Below are 13817 nucleotides of genomic sequence, written 5' to 3'. Positions count from 1 at the left end.
CTTGACTAACAAAACAGCGTGTAGTGCTATCAGCTGCTGTCAGAGCATGAGAGCTTAAACACTCACCGTGAACTTGGAGAGGATGTACGCTCCCGCTCCCACACCCACTCCGATTACAGTACGGAAGCTGAACAGAAGGACAGAATTATCGTTAATGACACGAAACATGCACTGCAATCAAAAACACAATTATTTTACGTGTGCCAAACAAACCTCTGCCTGTGTTTATGTGAAAATAATTATCATTAACTCACTTGAAAAACTGCAGGACGGCTGGAATCATCTCTGCTACCGTGTCCATGGAGGGATACTGGTAACTACAACAGAAAACACACCTCAGTTTAATGATGCTGATATTATCATTCTGATATTGAACATAAATCAAATTATTTTCATATTAAAACATGTTTTTGTTTCACAGGAAGCATTTTACATAGGCTGTCTGACTATTTCTTTCTTAATTCAAGTTGATGTATGTGTTTTTTTTAGCTATAGCAATATAGAAATATCTGTATTGGTATAAAATATTTCTGCCAAAATGACGATGCTTTAATCATGCACATGTAACGCGAGTATGTCTGTAGCGTGGAGGTTTTTTGAAGTGTCTGCAATGACTGCAATCACATTCCTTCAACATGACAAGTTTAATTGTTCATCTAAACTGCCATCATTCTGCATAGTATTTTATTTTGAAAAGCACTGTATTTTATTTTGAAAAGCATTGTTTATTTTGAAGAGCACTGCATTTTATTTTGAAAACAACTGAATTGTATGTCTTAATCTGCAGAATAATACAATATAATAAAATAAAATATTGTGCATCCCTACTAATATCAGTTTTGGTACTGGCCCCAAAAATCCATTATTGGCAAACAGTGATAAATTTATTGTTGGTGCAAAAACATGAGATATTCTCTTGGACTGAAAGTGTTTTCTGACCCTGCAGTGTTGACAAACCAATTTGCAATTATCAGAAATGACAGAAATGACGGTTTTCATGTTTTCCTTATCATTTCATCTTAAGCACATGCAGTGACTGACACTTTCATCCACAGGGATTTAACACGAGATCAAAAAGAGAATAAGCTTTGAATTTCCAGAGCCACCAGCAGGAGTTCAGGGTCACAGTCGAGATGCCGTGACAATAGGTGCAACAAAATCCTCCCGAGCCCCTAAAAATAATCACGCAAACGAAGAGAAGTGCTCAAGAAGTGCAAGTGGGGAGAAATATGAGGCGCGTAAAGAGAGAGAGAGAGAAAAGGAGCAGATTTTCTTTAAACCTCTGACAAGACTGTATTAAAGACCGGAAAGAAGGGAGATGTGAGAGATTTTAAGTATTTTTGGAAGAGATTAGGTTTTAAGCCCAGTGCAGAGGATTGTTTCCATCTCTGAGAAGGAAATCAAGGTTACTGCAGGACGATGAAGAATGATGAAGAGGTGGTACCCTGTGGGGTAGGCGGCGGCCCCCTCCTCCTGCCCCGGGGCGTCCACGTGAATCAGGGTGAAGTTCTTGACGATCTCCTGCATCTCCTCGAACTTAAACAGAGGAGAGAAGCAGCTCTTATCTGCCAGAGAGGAAGAGATCAGATCAAATCATGAGAAACGAAGTGAAAGACAAGGGTTCTTAAAGGGTTCTTCCTGAAGGGCTGAGGTTCTACGCACGACCAGGTCCTTCTGAAGAACGCTTTTTTGAATAAAGGGTTTGTCAAGGTTTGTTGAAATTACTGAGGAACTCTTTTGTCAGGGGTTTTTGGCACCATAATATAAAAAAGTTCTCAGTAGAACGCCCTGGCTGGGTTCTAGATAAAACCCATGGAACATAAAAAGGTTCTCTGTGGAGCCCCCTCAGTGTGATCTAGACAAAACCCTTTGGATATAAAATGGTCCTCTGTTCTTAGAATATAAAAGGGAACCCCCAGGATGGGTTCTAGATACATTTTTGGTAGAACGCTTTGAGTGGGTTCTGGTTGGAACAATTACACCACAGAAGGATTCTCAGCAGAACCTTTAATAGGGGGTTCTAGGTGAAACCTTTCACAGATGGCTCTTGGTATAACCATTTATGTTCTTAGTAGAACTCTCTGAAAAAGTTCCAAGTGAAACTTTAAACGGCTCTACCAGGAACCAATGGGTTCTCCTATGGGGACAAGCTGAAGAACCTTTCATAGTTCTAGTTAGCACCTTTATTTCTAAGCATGTCATGTGAAGGACTGAGAGAGTTACTCACTGTCCAGACCCACGTCATGGAAGGTGAGGATCGCAGGCCTGCGGGTGGTCCGTGTTCCGTGCAGGGTCACGTGCAGAACACCATGTGGGGTCTCAATACTGTGCTCCTGCAGGGACAAAAAGTTTGTCCAGCAAATTTTAAGAACGATACTGACACTTTCGGAATGAGATTACACTGGTATACTTGCAATGTGAAAACAAAAATATCTGTCCCTTAAAGAACGTTCTTCTGTTTAAGTAATAAAATACATTGTTCTTCATTCCTGCCTGGTTCCGTTGTATCCTTTATTTGAACTCCTGACCTCTTCAGTCAACACATCTTACCTGTCCCTGGTCCAGGAGTATCCTGGCAGCCAGTTCAGCATCCTGTGAGAATAAAGGAAAGAAGCCTTATTAGAAAGAACTGCGCATGTTTGATTTCTTTCTTTTTTCTTAACGTGACTGAAGAGGCACTGATAGAATATATTAAATTTTCCTGTTTTGTCTGACCAACAGAGCATGAAACACACAGCTCTTCTCCAGTACAACATGCTTTATTCATTATTCATTTATTATCAGCTGACAATAATGTTTTTTGCAGGAAAAATAAATGACTAATCCATCCATTCCCAAACTTACTTTTATTAAATTCCACTGGCTTTGTTTTATTAATCCTTATTACTTACAAAATAATATAATCATAAATATTTTGTCATAATTTCAAGCATATAAAACTGAAAGTGAAAACCTTTTTTAAATTTATATTTCATGACGACCAGTGGCCTGTGGCCCACACTGAACCACTGAACTAATCAATTGATCAACTTATGGCTAACAACTGATAACAAATTCCTTGTATCAACATCCTAACAACTATGGAACCTAAAAAGATTGTTCTCATTTTGTAATCTGAGTCACTTTGTGCAATTTGATTTCAAGAGTCCGAAGTGGTGCAAGGAGCGTTTTTATTGTGTCTTTTTATTGTGTAGCTATAAATAAAAAACACAAAGCATGCACTGTATGAGAGAAAATTCTCAGCTTTTTTGTTCTTTCACAGCCCTTTCATGTTAAGTGAGGCCTTGCTTCCTTAATTAACACCCACACAGTCAAGATGGGCGGCATTACACTGGTGATAAAGCGGCAGAGAAGCTCTTCAGAGGAGCCGCTGGTTCTGGTTTCTGAGGATTATTATGTGGAGGAAGTCTTGTCAGTGGGAGGTTTTAAATGGGATATTCATTTGCAACCTTGGATCCATTCACCCTGCTAATGAATTAGTAGCATCACAGGCTTTTAGGAAATTAGCACTCTGAGAAGTTGAAGTGGAGGTGGGTGTGTGCAGATGGGCGTCATCATCATCATCATCATCGCTGAGGAGGAAATGAATCCTGGAGGTTTTGGAGAGACGGGCCACTGGGTGGATTATAAAGGTCACCAGTTCACAGAGCTTAGCATGTGTTCAGTGACGGGAGGGCGGATGTTAAACACACGTGGGTGGAGCCGGAGGAGGTCACACTGAGCGATGGAGGTTCAGATAGAACCTCCCAGTCTTTATTACATTTCCTCCTCAGAATCGTCCTTCACACCCCCCTGGGTCGTGTTGCAGCGGAGGCTGCAGGTGAGAGTAATGAATCTTTAATCGACACGAGTATCTGTCACTGTCACAGATTCACTCATACGCTCTGGTTCGCTTCTTTTCCCATTCTCTATTTACACACACGACAGTCATTTTCACGATTTAACTTCCACTGAAAGACTTCTAGAATATGGAATAAATGAATAATGAATGAATAAATGAATAAACGGCCTCTCTGGCTTTTGCCCTGCCCTGTAAAGAAAACTGACACTTTCCCTTTCCTTTAAAGTTTTTCTTAAGGAACAGTATGTCTGGATTAGTAAAATCGAGGCAACGACAGATCAGCAACTCCCACATTCTGTGAGATAAAATCACTGTTTGGTGGAGTGGGAGAGAACAATATTTGTGTTATAAATAATATATAGCGTACACTGACACTGGTATTGTCTTTTTTTATGTGGCTAAAGTACATTTTGCTGTTGACCGTGTCCACAGCAGTACATTGTTTAGCTTTCATACTGGTGTCCCTCTCTGCTTCTCCTAAGGGACATATCTACTGTAGGTAATACACTGACTATGGATATGTGCCTCATTAAAATCCACTTCAAATAATCCAAACTATCCCTTTAAATACATATGGTTACTCTAGTAATAATAGAATTGAATGAAATTATGTTGTTGAAATCTTGTAAGCCTTTGTTTATCTGCTCACTTTTTCATTTAACATAAGAAAGTAGAGATAATTGGCCTCTGAGTCACTGGCCTCCACTGCTGCTCACTCATTGGATGTCACATAAACCCTGTGCTTTTGTCCCTCTCTAAGTGTGTTGTTCTTGTTTCAGTGTTGTATTTCTCTGTTTGTCCAGCAGGTGCCAGCAGTGAGCGATGAACCGCTCTGTTCAGCTCTGCAGCGTTGCATCTGCACGGCAACATCAGCGCAGCAGAGCAGAGGAGCTGCTCGCGCTCCCTCAGGGCTTTGACGTCAACCCGGCAGATCTGAGCCAGTGCTGCAGCTGTGCACCGACACACACACACGCACACACACAGAGTCAGGCACACATGTGTTTGAGACACATGTTGTCACATGTAGGCTCTGCTCAGACTCAAGTGCACACACACACACACACACACACACCAGCCGTTGCTTTTCTGTATCCTAGGACACACACAGACACACACACGCACACACACACACATTCTGCCATTTATCTGTGGTTTCAGATTATGAACACACTGACAACCATGCAGATAATGTGCTTATGTGTGCTCGTGTCTGTTCCTCAATGCTTGGATAACGTTAAAGTCAGCATACATGTGTGTATTTGCATGCATGTGTGTGTGTATATGTGTGTGTGTGTGACTCTGACCTTGGTGTCAGCCTGACCCGTGAGTAAAGGCTTGTCCTCCGTGATGGCGATCTCCTGCATTTCTGTTGTCATGGTGTCACCTCCTGTTCAGGTAGAAGAGAGCAGAGCATGAAAATCTGTTCTCTGTACGGTAACATCTTATTTTTTACTGTCATCTCTATAAGAAAACATTACACACTGTGACGTGGGTACAGATGTGCTAAACACACACACACACACACACACACACACACACACACACACACACACACACACACACACACACAGAGGCTGACACATGTGGGCATATGCTCGCACACACAGTGATTAAATACTGTAAGTTTTCCTCTGGGACTCTGTTTGAGCTGTGGGACATTATGAAAGTTAATTAGTAATTAGTGCCAGCAGAGATGAACAGAAAAGGATTGTGGGACAGAAAAAGACAGAGCTAGGAGAGATGGACACATTTACACAAAAAATAGACAAATGTTATAAAACACACGAGACAGTTTTCATAGTATTTTACAAATTATCAATAAAATATGACAGTAAAAATGAGATAAAAGAAAGCAAACTTAAAATGTCTTTTTAATCCTTTTAGATCACGTCCTCAGGCATACTGTGCACCTATTTAACAATATATGTCAAAAAATATACAATGTCTCTGTATTTTTGTACCAAAATTATGGAAAATCCAATTAGGTTATAAAAAAAACAAAAAACAAAAAAACACTGCGATTATTTTGACAGATATTGCAGTTGTGATATGATTCATGATAAGTGTGAATCTTCATTTTTGCATCACAATTTTTATTTTCACTGAACAAAACAATTAAAGTCATAATGATGTGACATTCACTGGGGTCTGTGCCAAACAAAATGTAAAGTGGATCATATTTTATGGAAAAAATGCATTCTGGTTTTCCCCCTGATGTCCTCCAGCTGCTCAGCTTCAACTTTATGTGTTGCCCACAGTGGAGCAGAAAGCTGTCACACTGGCAGTAAATGTACACCTCAGGTTACAGTGTGTCAGTTAATATAATGCTGCAGATCTTCAAGACTAAGAAATGTCTTGTCTGTTACTCCCCACCTGCTGCAAAAACGTTATCCTTGTTGTAAACTGAGCAGGAAAGGCTAACGCTAGCATTGTACCTTTAAAATGTTAATGAGATCATGTCCCATTCAGAAGCTTTGTAATCCAGCCTTGAACTGCAGCATCTTTTGTGATCAAATAAATCCATAATGATCAATCCAACGCTGAAAGTGGTCTGTAGTTATTTTTCTGTCTTGAAAACAGCATGTTGTTAGCTGCCCACTGTCAATCCCAAGATGCATTGGCTTGAGTCTGACCAATGAGAGGTTGTGTTCCTGACCTGTGTGTGACAGCCCAATACAATGTCTCTGTATTTTTCCCTGGATGCATTGCTAGATCCGCAGATACCCTGATCTCAACATGAGATTGACCCTTCGAACTAAAAACTCGGAGGCTGTGTTCAGTCCCAGTCTCGCTTTGTTCACTGGGAGCTCCCAGTCCAGGATGAGTTAGCCAGGTTAATACACTGCTGTCTGTAGCTGAATGGCTGGGGGTGTTCAGTGTTAACACTCATTCAGCGCTATTGACTACTCCCTTGGTGCCTGTTTTTACAGGAAACATGTAAATACCCAAAAGCAAACATGACTTTGCTTTCCAATTAATGGGTAAAGACAAAATATGATATAAGGTAGAATAAAAGCAGAGACAGATGAAGGTGAGTGAAACAGGAAAGTGACGTGGCTGCGAGAAATGACAACCGCCTGAAGGGAGGACTGACTGTGACAAGTAAGTGGCTGAGAAAGATGAAGTGAAGGGAAAAAAAAAAGACTTTGTATGACATTACTTTTATCTGAGGAAGGTTAGTCGAGCATGCAGCTTATTTTCAGACTCCTTTATGGCCTGAGTGTGTGTTAGTGTGAGAGCACCGGAGCAAGTGGGAGTGAAATGCTGCGCCCAAGGGCATCACAAAGGTGGTTGTTCAGAGAGTTGGAGGTAAGTTAATTTGATCTTGCCACATTGATCTCTCCACAGGTCTGGGAATTCAAACTCGTTTACGACTGCAGACGTGCTGCTCCACCTCTGTTAATTCCTCAACTTATACAGCAGAGATAAGAATTTTGACAGCCGTGGAGAACAAAGAATTATGATGTGTTCCAATTGAACTGAGAGGTTGGACCTTCCGAGGTCCCAGTTGGTAATTTCAACTGGTGGGTTAGTCATTGGTCAGTTTCAGGTCTGTCATCTTATTGTGTCATGTACACCCTGTTCTTCTGCATCAAAATCTAGTGCCTAAAATATCCACAACTCCACCATCTGGAGAGATTCTGGTGTGTTACGCTAGTTGCGGCTAATGCAGCATCAGACTACTGACCTCAAGGTCTAATAAGTTCCCTTCTTTCTAGTTCCACACACCCAGATTTTTCACATTTTCACACATGTAGTTCAGACCCAACCTTTGCCAAAAAAACCCCCAAACTTATCATAATTTTGTTGAGTGTTCCCCCTGGTGCCACAGAAGGCTTTAGACTTTTTTAAAATATGCACTAGAACTCCCTGAGATGTGTAAAAAGACTTTGGTGTACAAACTTGAGACGTTCATATTTTTAAGGTGACTTTGTCATTCAAATAAGAAAGGAATATACTCAGATGTTATGCTGCTGGAAAGCTCAGGCGTTACCACTTGCAGAAAAAATGAGACTATGCCCTACTTTATTTCCTCATTGCAATATGATATCATGACTTTTTAATCACAACCCAGCCTGAATTAAAACAATACATCACTGAAAGCTGGAATACATAGTCATCCAAAATGCCTCCAAACCAGAGGACAATAAAGGACAATAAAGACTGAACTGAACTGAGGTCTTGAATGATCTTTTTCTTCATAGCTTTGGTTCTTCTGATACTATATAACAGGTGTGATATCATTCTGAACATGTGGTATTTAAAAAGTAGTGAAATATCAATTCTTTTGACAACCATACTGTGTGTAGTGCAGAGGACTCACCATGGCTGAATGTTTCTGCTTTATTTTTGCTAGTGAGCACAAAGCTAGTTAGACAAATTTTCTCTTGGAAACCAAGTCAAGTTAAACTGTGAAACCACTAGGTGACACTGCTTTCTTAACTGGCAGCAACGCAAAGGAGCGAACATCAGATTGTTTCAGTTTTTCCCAGTGAAGATGTCCTACTCTGCTCCATGTGTCAGCCAGCAGGCCAAGGGACCTGTCACTTGTTTGAATAAATGCTCGCCCTGGTTCTATTTTTACAAAGTTCCATGAACTTTCAACGTACTTTCTTTGGTCAAACTCGACCAAAGATGTCCTTGACATTTGTGTTTCCTTTCCAGTCAATGTGGATGAGAAGAGTCTAATTTAGCAACCTTTTTTTTTTTTTATAAGAATATCCTCTAAAATGTTGCTTTGTTTCATTTGTGTCATTGTTTTCTTTGCATGTTTGTGTAGGCTATGCACAATAAGAAACATCAGATCTCTTCCTGCATCAGCAATACATCCAATCAAAGTATTACTTTGTAAAATCTCCCACGCTGAGATTTATTTTCAGAAAATAAAAGGAAATACTGGGAGTAAGTGAGCAGGCACAGGTTGTTATTATGTCGAACTGACAGCATTTGGCCTGATCTGACATTTAAAGTTGAAACAAGGGAGTTTTTGACATCACTTCCTTTGTGCGTGTGTGTGTGTGTGTGTGAGTGTGTGAGTGAGTGAGCCCCTGCACAATTCATGCTCTCATAAACCGATGACTGTATTCTATCTGCAGATTTGGCATCACAGGATTACATCAGAGGGGGGAGTGAAGCAAGAGTGTGTGTGTGTGCGCGCGCTTTACGTGCGTGTGTGCACTCATCAGAAAATGAACTGCTGCCCCAGGGGGCCCGTGTCTCTCTGGGTCTCAAACGGAAATGATTAGTCACCAAAGCAACCCCCACCCATACCAACACACACATACATGCACTCACAACACAGCTTCCATTGTGTGTCATCCATTTCTCCTGTCCTCCCTCCACATTGTATTCTTCGCTGTCCATCTCTGTCATTTGTCTCCATCATCTTATCCATCCTTTTTGTCTCTCTCTCTACCTTTATTTCAACGCACAACAAGTAAATTCTGCCTCTCTCACATTAAAACAATATCCAGACCCTGCAGATAGTTGCCATGTTGTGATTGCAACAATTATGACAAACCAATCCCTGTGAATTCTGCATGACCATTAAGAAACCCTTGGACTTCAAATGAGTTCTCAGTAGAACCCCCTGCGTGGGTTCTAGATAAAGCCCTTGTAAAATAAAAAGGTTCTCAGCACTAACACCTGGGTGAGTTCATGATAGCACCCTTATGGAACCATACATCTTAACATAGCTGTAAACAGGAGAAAACAAAAGGATGGAAGGGTTCTGACTAGAACCCCCAGACAGGGTTCTGGGTGGATTCATTAAACCATTGAAGGGTTCTCTGTAGAACCTCTTATAGGGGGGCTTGCATGAATCCTTTAACAGATGGCTGGTGGAATCTTTACAAAAGGTTCTCCCAGGTCCATATAGGACAAGTCAAATAACCCTACATGGTTCTGGTGAGCACTTTTATTTCTCAGAGTGGAATCTCCCAGTTTTTTCTATTGTTCGTCTACTTCAGGGTTCAGCTTTGAGAGAAAACAGAATGTTATTGTTGGTCCAGTCCGGTTATTGAACTTTCCAATCAGCACAGGACCGAAAAAACAAACTCAAAATTAATCGTGTAATGGCGGAAATCCTGCAGCCAGATTACACCCAACATTTAATCAAGTGACCTCTGGGCCCACAGATATCTGGCCAAATCCATTTTAGTGCGGCAACTAACTATTTCATTATCAATTAATCCATTGAATGGAGCCTGGCTGTACTTCAGGCAAGCATGGACTTCTTGACTTCATCACTTATTTCACATGTACCACCAAATCATCTATGTCCATATAAACACTTGACACTCGTTCAGTCTGCATATACCAAGCTCTGTCTCCTCACTGCAATGCTATTTGAATCTCCCTTGAAGTCTGCAGTGTCTCTTCTTTGCATTCAGTTGTATGGGATCATCTTTTTTAAAATCACGTTTGTGTTTATCAAGAGATTTAAATCTCAGTCTGGCAGAGAGCAGCAGCGGTGTCGTGACAGAAATAGAGCCGGGCGAGCGGGCAAAGTAACCCGGCTCAGCTGCCTTTACAGACATCACGGCAGAGCAAAGAGAGGGTGAACAAAAGTAAATGTCCGACTGGCTTTTAGACGGAGGCGAGAGCATTGTGAAATAAAAGGCTGAAAAACAGATGCCAAACTGGCCTTTCTGCTGTTGGACTTGACAGTGATATTAGCTGGCTTGCTTGATGTGTTAGCAAAGTTAATTTTTGATCATTACTAATGTAAACATAACAAATAAATAAATAAATAAAAGAATGACGCTTAGAAACTGGTTGTGTCAAATACAAAATCTGTAAAAATCTTTAAAAATGGTGTCAAATTCCCATCATGGTTTCTTAAAAACTCAAGATGATGGCTGAGACAAATACTAAATCTTCTGAGTTTGACTGTTGTCTCTTCCTCACCGCCTCTGCCCCCGTCTCCTCCGTCACCAGCCGGCTTATCAAGCCTGTTTCTGGACTGTAGCTCTGCCAACAACTTTGGTGGCTTCACTGCAGTTAATATGCCCTCAGCAACTGTGGCACATTCACACATGCACCGATGCAAACGCAGGGCGCAGGCACCAACGCTTATGGAGGCACTTGCACTGGATTTCCATGCACACACACACTCTTGACATACATTTTCACTTCACTGAGCATTAAATTGACTGAGACGAAGGTTTATAAGCTTGTAATTTGTGCTCTTGAAATATTTTCCAATCACAAAAGATAGATTAAGTGTACAATCCTGAGTTTGAAATGATCTAGGCTACTTTTTTAAGACAGAAAACATGAAAATCCTAAATAATCAGAGGAAATTTTTGCAGTTTTTTGCAGTATTTAACACCACAAAACACCAAACACGCCAATTAACTCTGAAAGATTATGACTACAGTGTGATTAATTGTGATCTGACTCACTTCTCCATCACTGCTCTTTTGTTTTCTCATCTTGACACCAAGGCTGCTAGTCAGGCTCCTACAGCACATCTAGATCTGGCGTGACTTCAGTATTTTGCTCAAAAACACTCCAGCAGCTGTTTGTTGACATGCAGCCTTAAATCTGACCTCTCTGGCTGACTGTCAGCCTCTCTTTGATACTGTAGGACTGTGCCACAGCCAGTCCCCCGCCGTCTTTTATAGGCCTGGCATGTCCTGACTTGACTGCAGAGTAAATGTATTTATATGCTCCTCTATGTACAATAATAGTACTCTGTTATTTCTCCATGTTGATGTTTGAAGGGCAACATGATCTCTGTAGTATTTCTCTTCAACCTGATCCGCCAGGAATCTAAATTCTTTTTTAATAGACTCTTTCAGCTTTAATAAGAAAAAACACAATGTATCAAAGCTTAAACACACAATATTAACATATAAAGTATGGAAAAACACAAGAACTTTTGGCATAGAATGAGGATGTATATGATGATTACTTTCAATTTCAATTTCTATTTATTCAATTAAGGATTTCTGCTCGTTTCGTCTCATCTGAAAAATGCCAGTCACAATGCCCCAGATTGGAAGGATTCTTCTGCCTGATCAGCAACCCAAAACACAAATATATTCAATTTATAACAATAAAAAGCTGAGAAAAATAGCAAATCCTCATGTTTTAGTAGCTTGATAGGTCTATATGAGGATATTCTGCAGTTTCTGCTGAATAAATTACTACAAATCACAAACTTGTTAGCCAAAAGTTTTCATTTGGTTGCTAAAAAAAAAAAAAAAGACGATACTGACAAGTTGCTGGCTGTAAAGCCCAAATGATTAGCTTAAAGATGCTAAAATCCTAAATTGAACTGAGCTGGGTGATAAAATTGTCTGTGGGTTTGTTGTGATTACGGGCAACATCTTTCACATTACACATAGTCGTTTTCATTGTAGGGATGGGAACACATTGGAACAGCTGTCCTACCATAATAAAGGCAAAAAAGCCCCAGAAAACATGACAAAAAACTGCACCTTGGTTGGAACCTTGGTGCAGGTTTTTAGTTATGAAAGCACCCTAAACCTCAATGTTTCACAGGACATTCATTGTCGGTTCTAGTGACTAAAGAGAGATACGACTCCCCAAGGCCAATATCCATTTGTGACTGAGCTCCGGTTCTGCAGTGCTTTAAGAAGCATGCATTGAAAAGCCAGACTTTCTATTACAATTGTTCATTTCTGGGTGTATACCGTCCATATATCACAGTGCTGACTTGTAAAAAGAAAATTCGACCTCAGCAGACAGTCTGAATGCAGACCTGAGGCAGAGCTGCACATCACTGCGGTGGGCATATAAAAGTGACACTGGGGTACCCAGGTGTGACAGTGGTGAAATACTGCAGACTAACATGATTTGCTTCAGGACAGAGAACAGATTCGGTCCTGAGAGTCTCAATGTCCTCAACACCTGGGTCTCTCTCCTGTGTGTGTTTGTGTGTCAGCAGGGTAATGTGTGTCTGATGGAAGTAATTACATCCTTTCATATTTCACTACTGTCAGGTGAAAAATGTAAATCTCCTGTGACTTTCGTTTGCAAAACACTTTCCCCATTGAACTTTTATGTGTTTTGGGAATGGAACTTTAATTGCTTTTGACCAAAATGTGTCCACTGAATCGAGTCAACTTTTAAATACAGAGAGTTGGCATATTGATTTTATTATTATTGGTTTATTCTGGCATTGATCATCACAGGTTACAAATATGTTGAATATAAGTGTAACTTCCAGGAGACAGGGCTGGTCAAGACACAATACCACGGGAAGCTGTCCTTGGTTAGACTGTAACCCGGGACATGACATTTGCACAGCACATACTGTAGCCCACTAATCCCAAACAACTGTGTTTTTTAAATAATGTCACATAGTTTGAAGAGGTTAAAAAAACCCACAAGAAGGAATGAACATATATCAGGTATCAAGTCACACCCGAACGCCACCAAATTAACCTTTTGGCATTTCAGCCATCAGCCTACATTCTCAATATAGGTGACCTTAATGCTCAGTGCCCTACTTTAGCTCCCTGTTTATACGTCTGTGTGTGTGTATCTGAGTGTCTGGGCGAACCGCATTGTTCAGAGCTGCAAATACTGGCAGGCAGCACACAGCAAATGAAAGAAAGGAGTCTGCCAGCTGAACTGTTTGCCCGTTTTCCCTTTTCACTCGCTGTTGGGTGGAGAAAAAGAAAGAGGGAGAGACAGAAAGAGGATGGCAGGAATGAGACAAAGACCCGCAGTGAGAGCGAGGATGAGGAGCGATGACTAGCAGAAATCCAGAGAGAGAGAGAGAGAGGCGAATGAAAAGTCAGCAGCGTGACAAAAGATGGACGGAGAGGGACGGGGAAGAGTGCAGAACTGTGAGAACGAGATTAAAAAAAAAGAGGAAGAGGGCAGATGGAGACAGAGAGAGGACGGTTTTCCTGCTTGTTAGCAGGAAATCAGTTATTAGTTTATTATATCAGCTCTGTGAACAACAATCTAGAGGCTGATTAAAGAAAAATACAACACA

The 13817-nt window shown here is 40.8% G+C and overlaps 1 protein-coding gene across 1 annotated transcript in view; it reads right to left on the bottom strand.

Annotated features, from left to right (window-relative positions):
* ndrg2 (NDRG family member 2) overlaps window positions 1-13817 on the bottom strand; it is a 41079-nt gene that overhangs the window by 3488 nt on the left and 23774 nt on the right. The window contains exons 2-7 of the mRNA XM_084712359.1: window positions 5146-5225; window positions 2551-2592; window positions 2228-2333; window positions 1445-1565; window positions 255-317; window positions 67-127 (exon numbers count right to left, since the gene is read on the bottom strand). Of these exons, the coding sequence (XP_084568485.1) occupies window positions 67-127; window positions 255-317; window positions 1445-1565; window positions 2228-2333; window positions 2551-2592; window positions 5146-5217 (465 nt within the window). The 5' untranslated portion in view covers window positions 5218-5225. The remainder of the gene's footprint in view (window positions 1-66; window positions 128-254; window positions 318-1444; window positions 1566-2227; window positions 2334-2550; window positions 2593-5145; window positions 5226-13817) is intronic.

This window comes from Lutjanus erythropterus, chromosome 23 (genome assembly GCF_056507025.1).
Source record: "Lutjanus erythropterus isolate fLutEry1 chromosome 23, fLutEry1.hap2, whole genome shotgun sequence".
Classification (NCBI taxonomy): domain Eukaryota; kingdom Metazoa; phylum Chordata; class Actinopteri; order Lutjaniformes; family Lutjanidae; genus Lutjanus; species Lutjanus erythropterus.
Note: the sequence above shows the minus strand (reverse complement) of the source record. Positions and strands in the feature narration are given on the sequence as shown.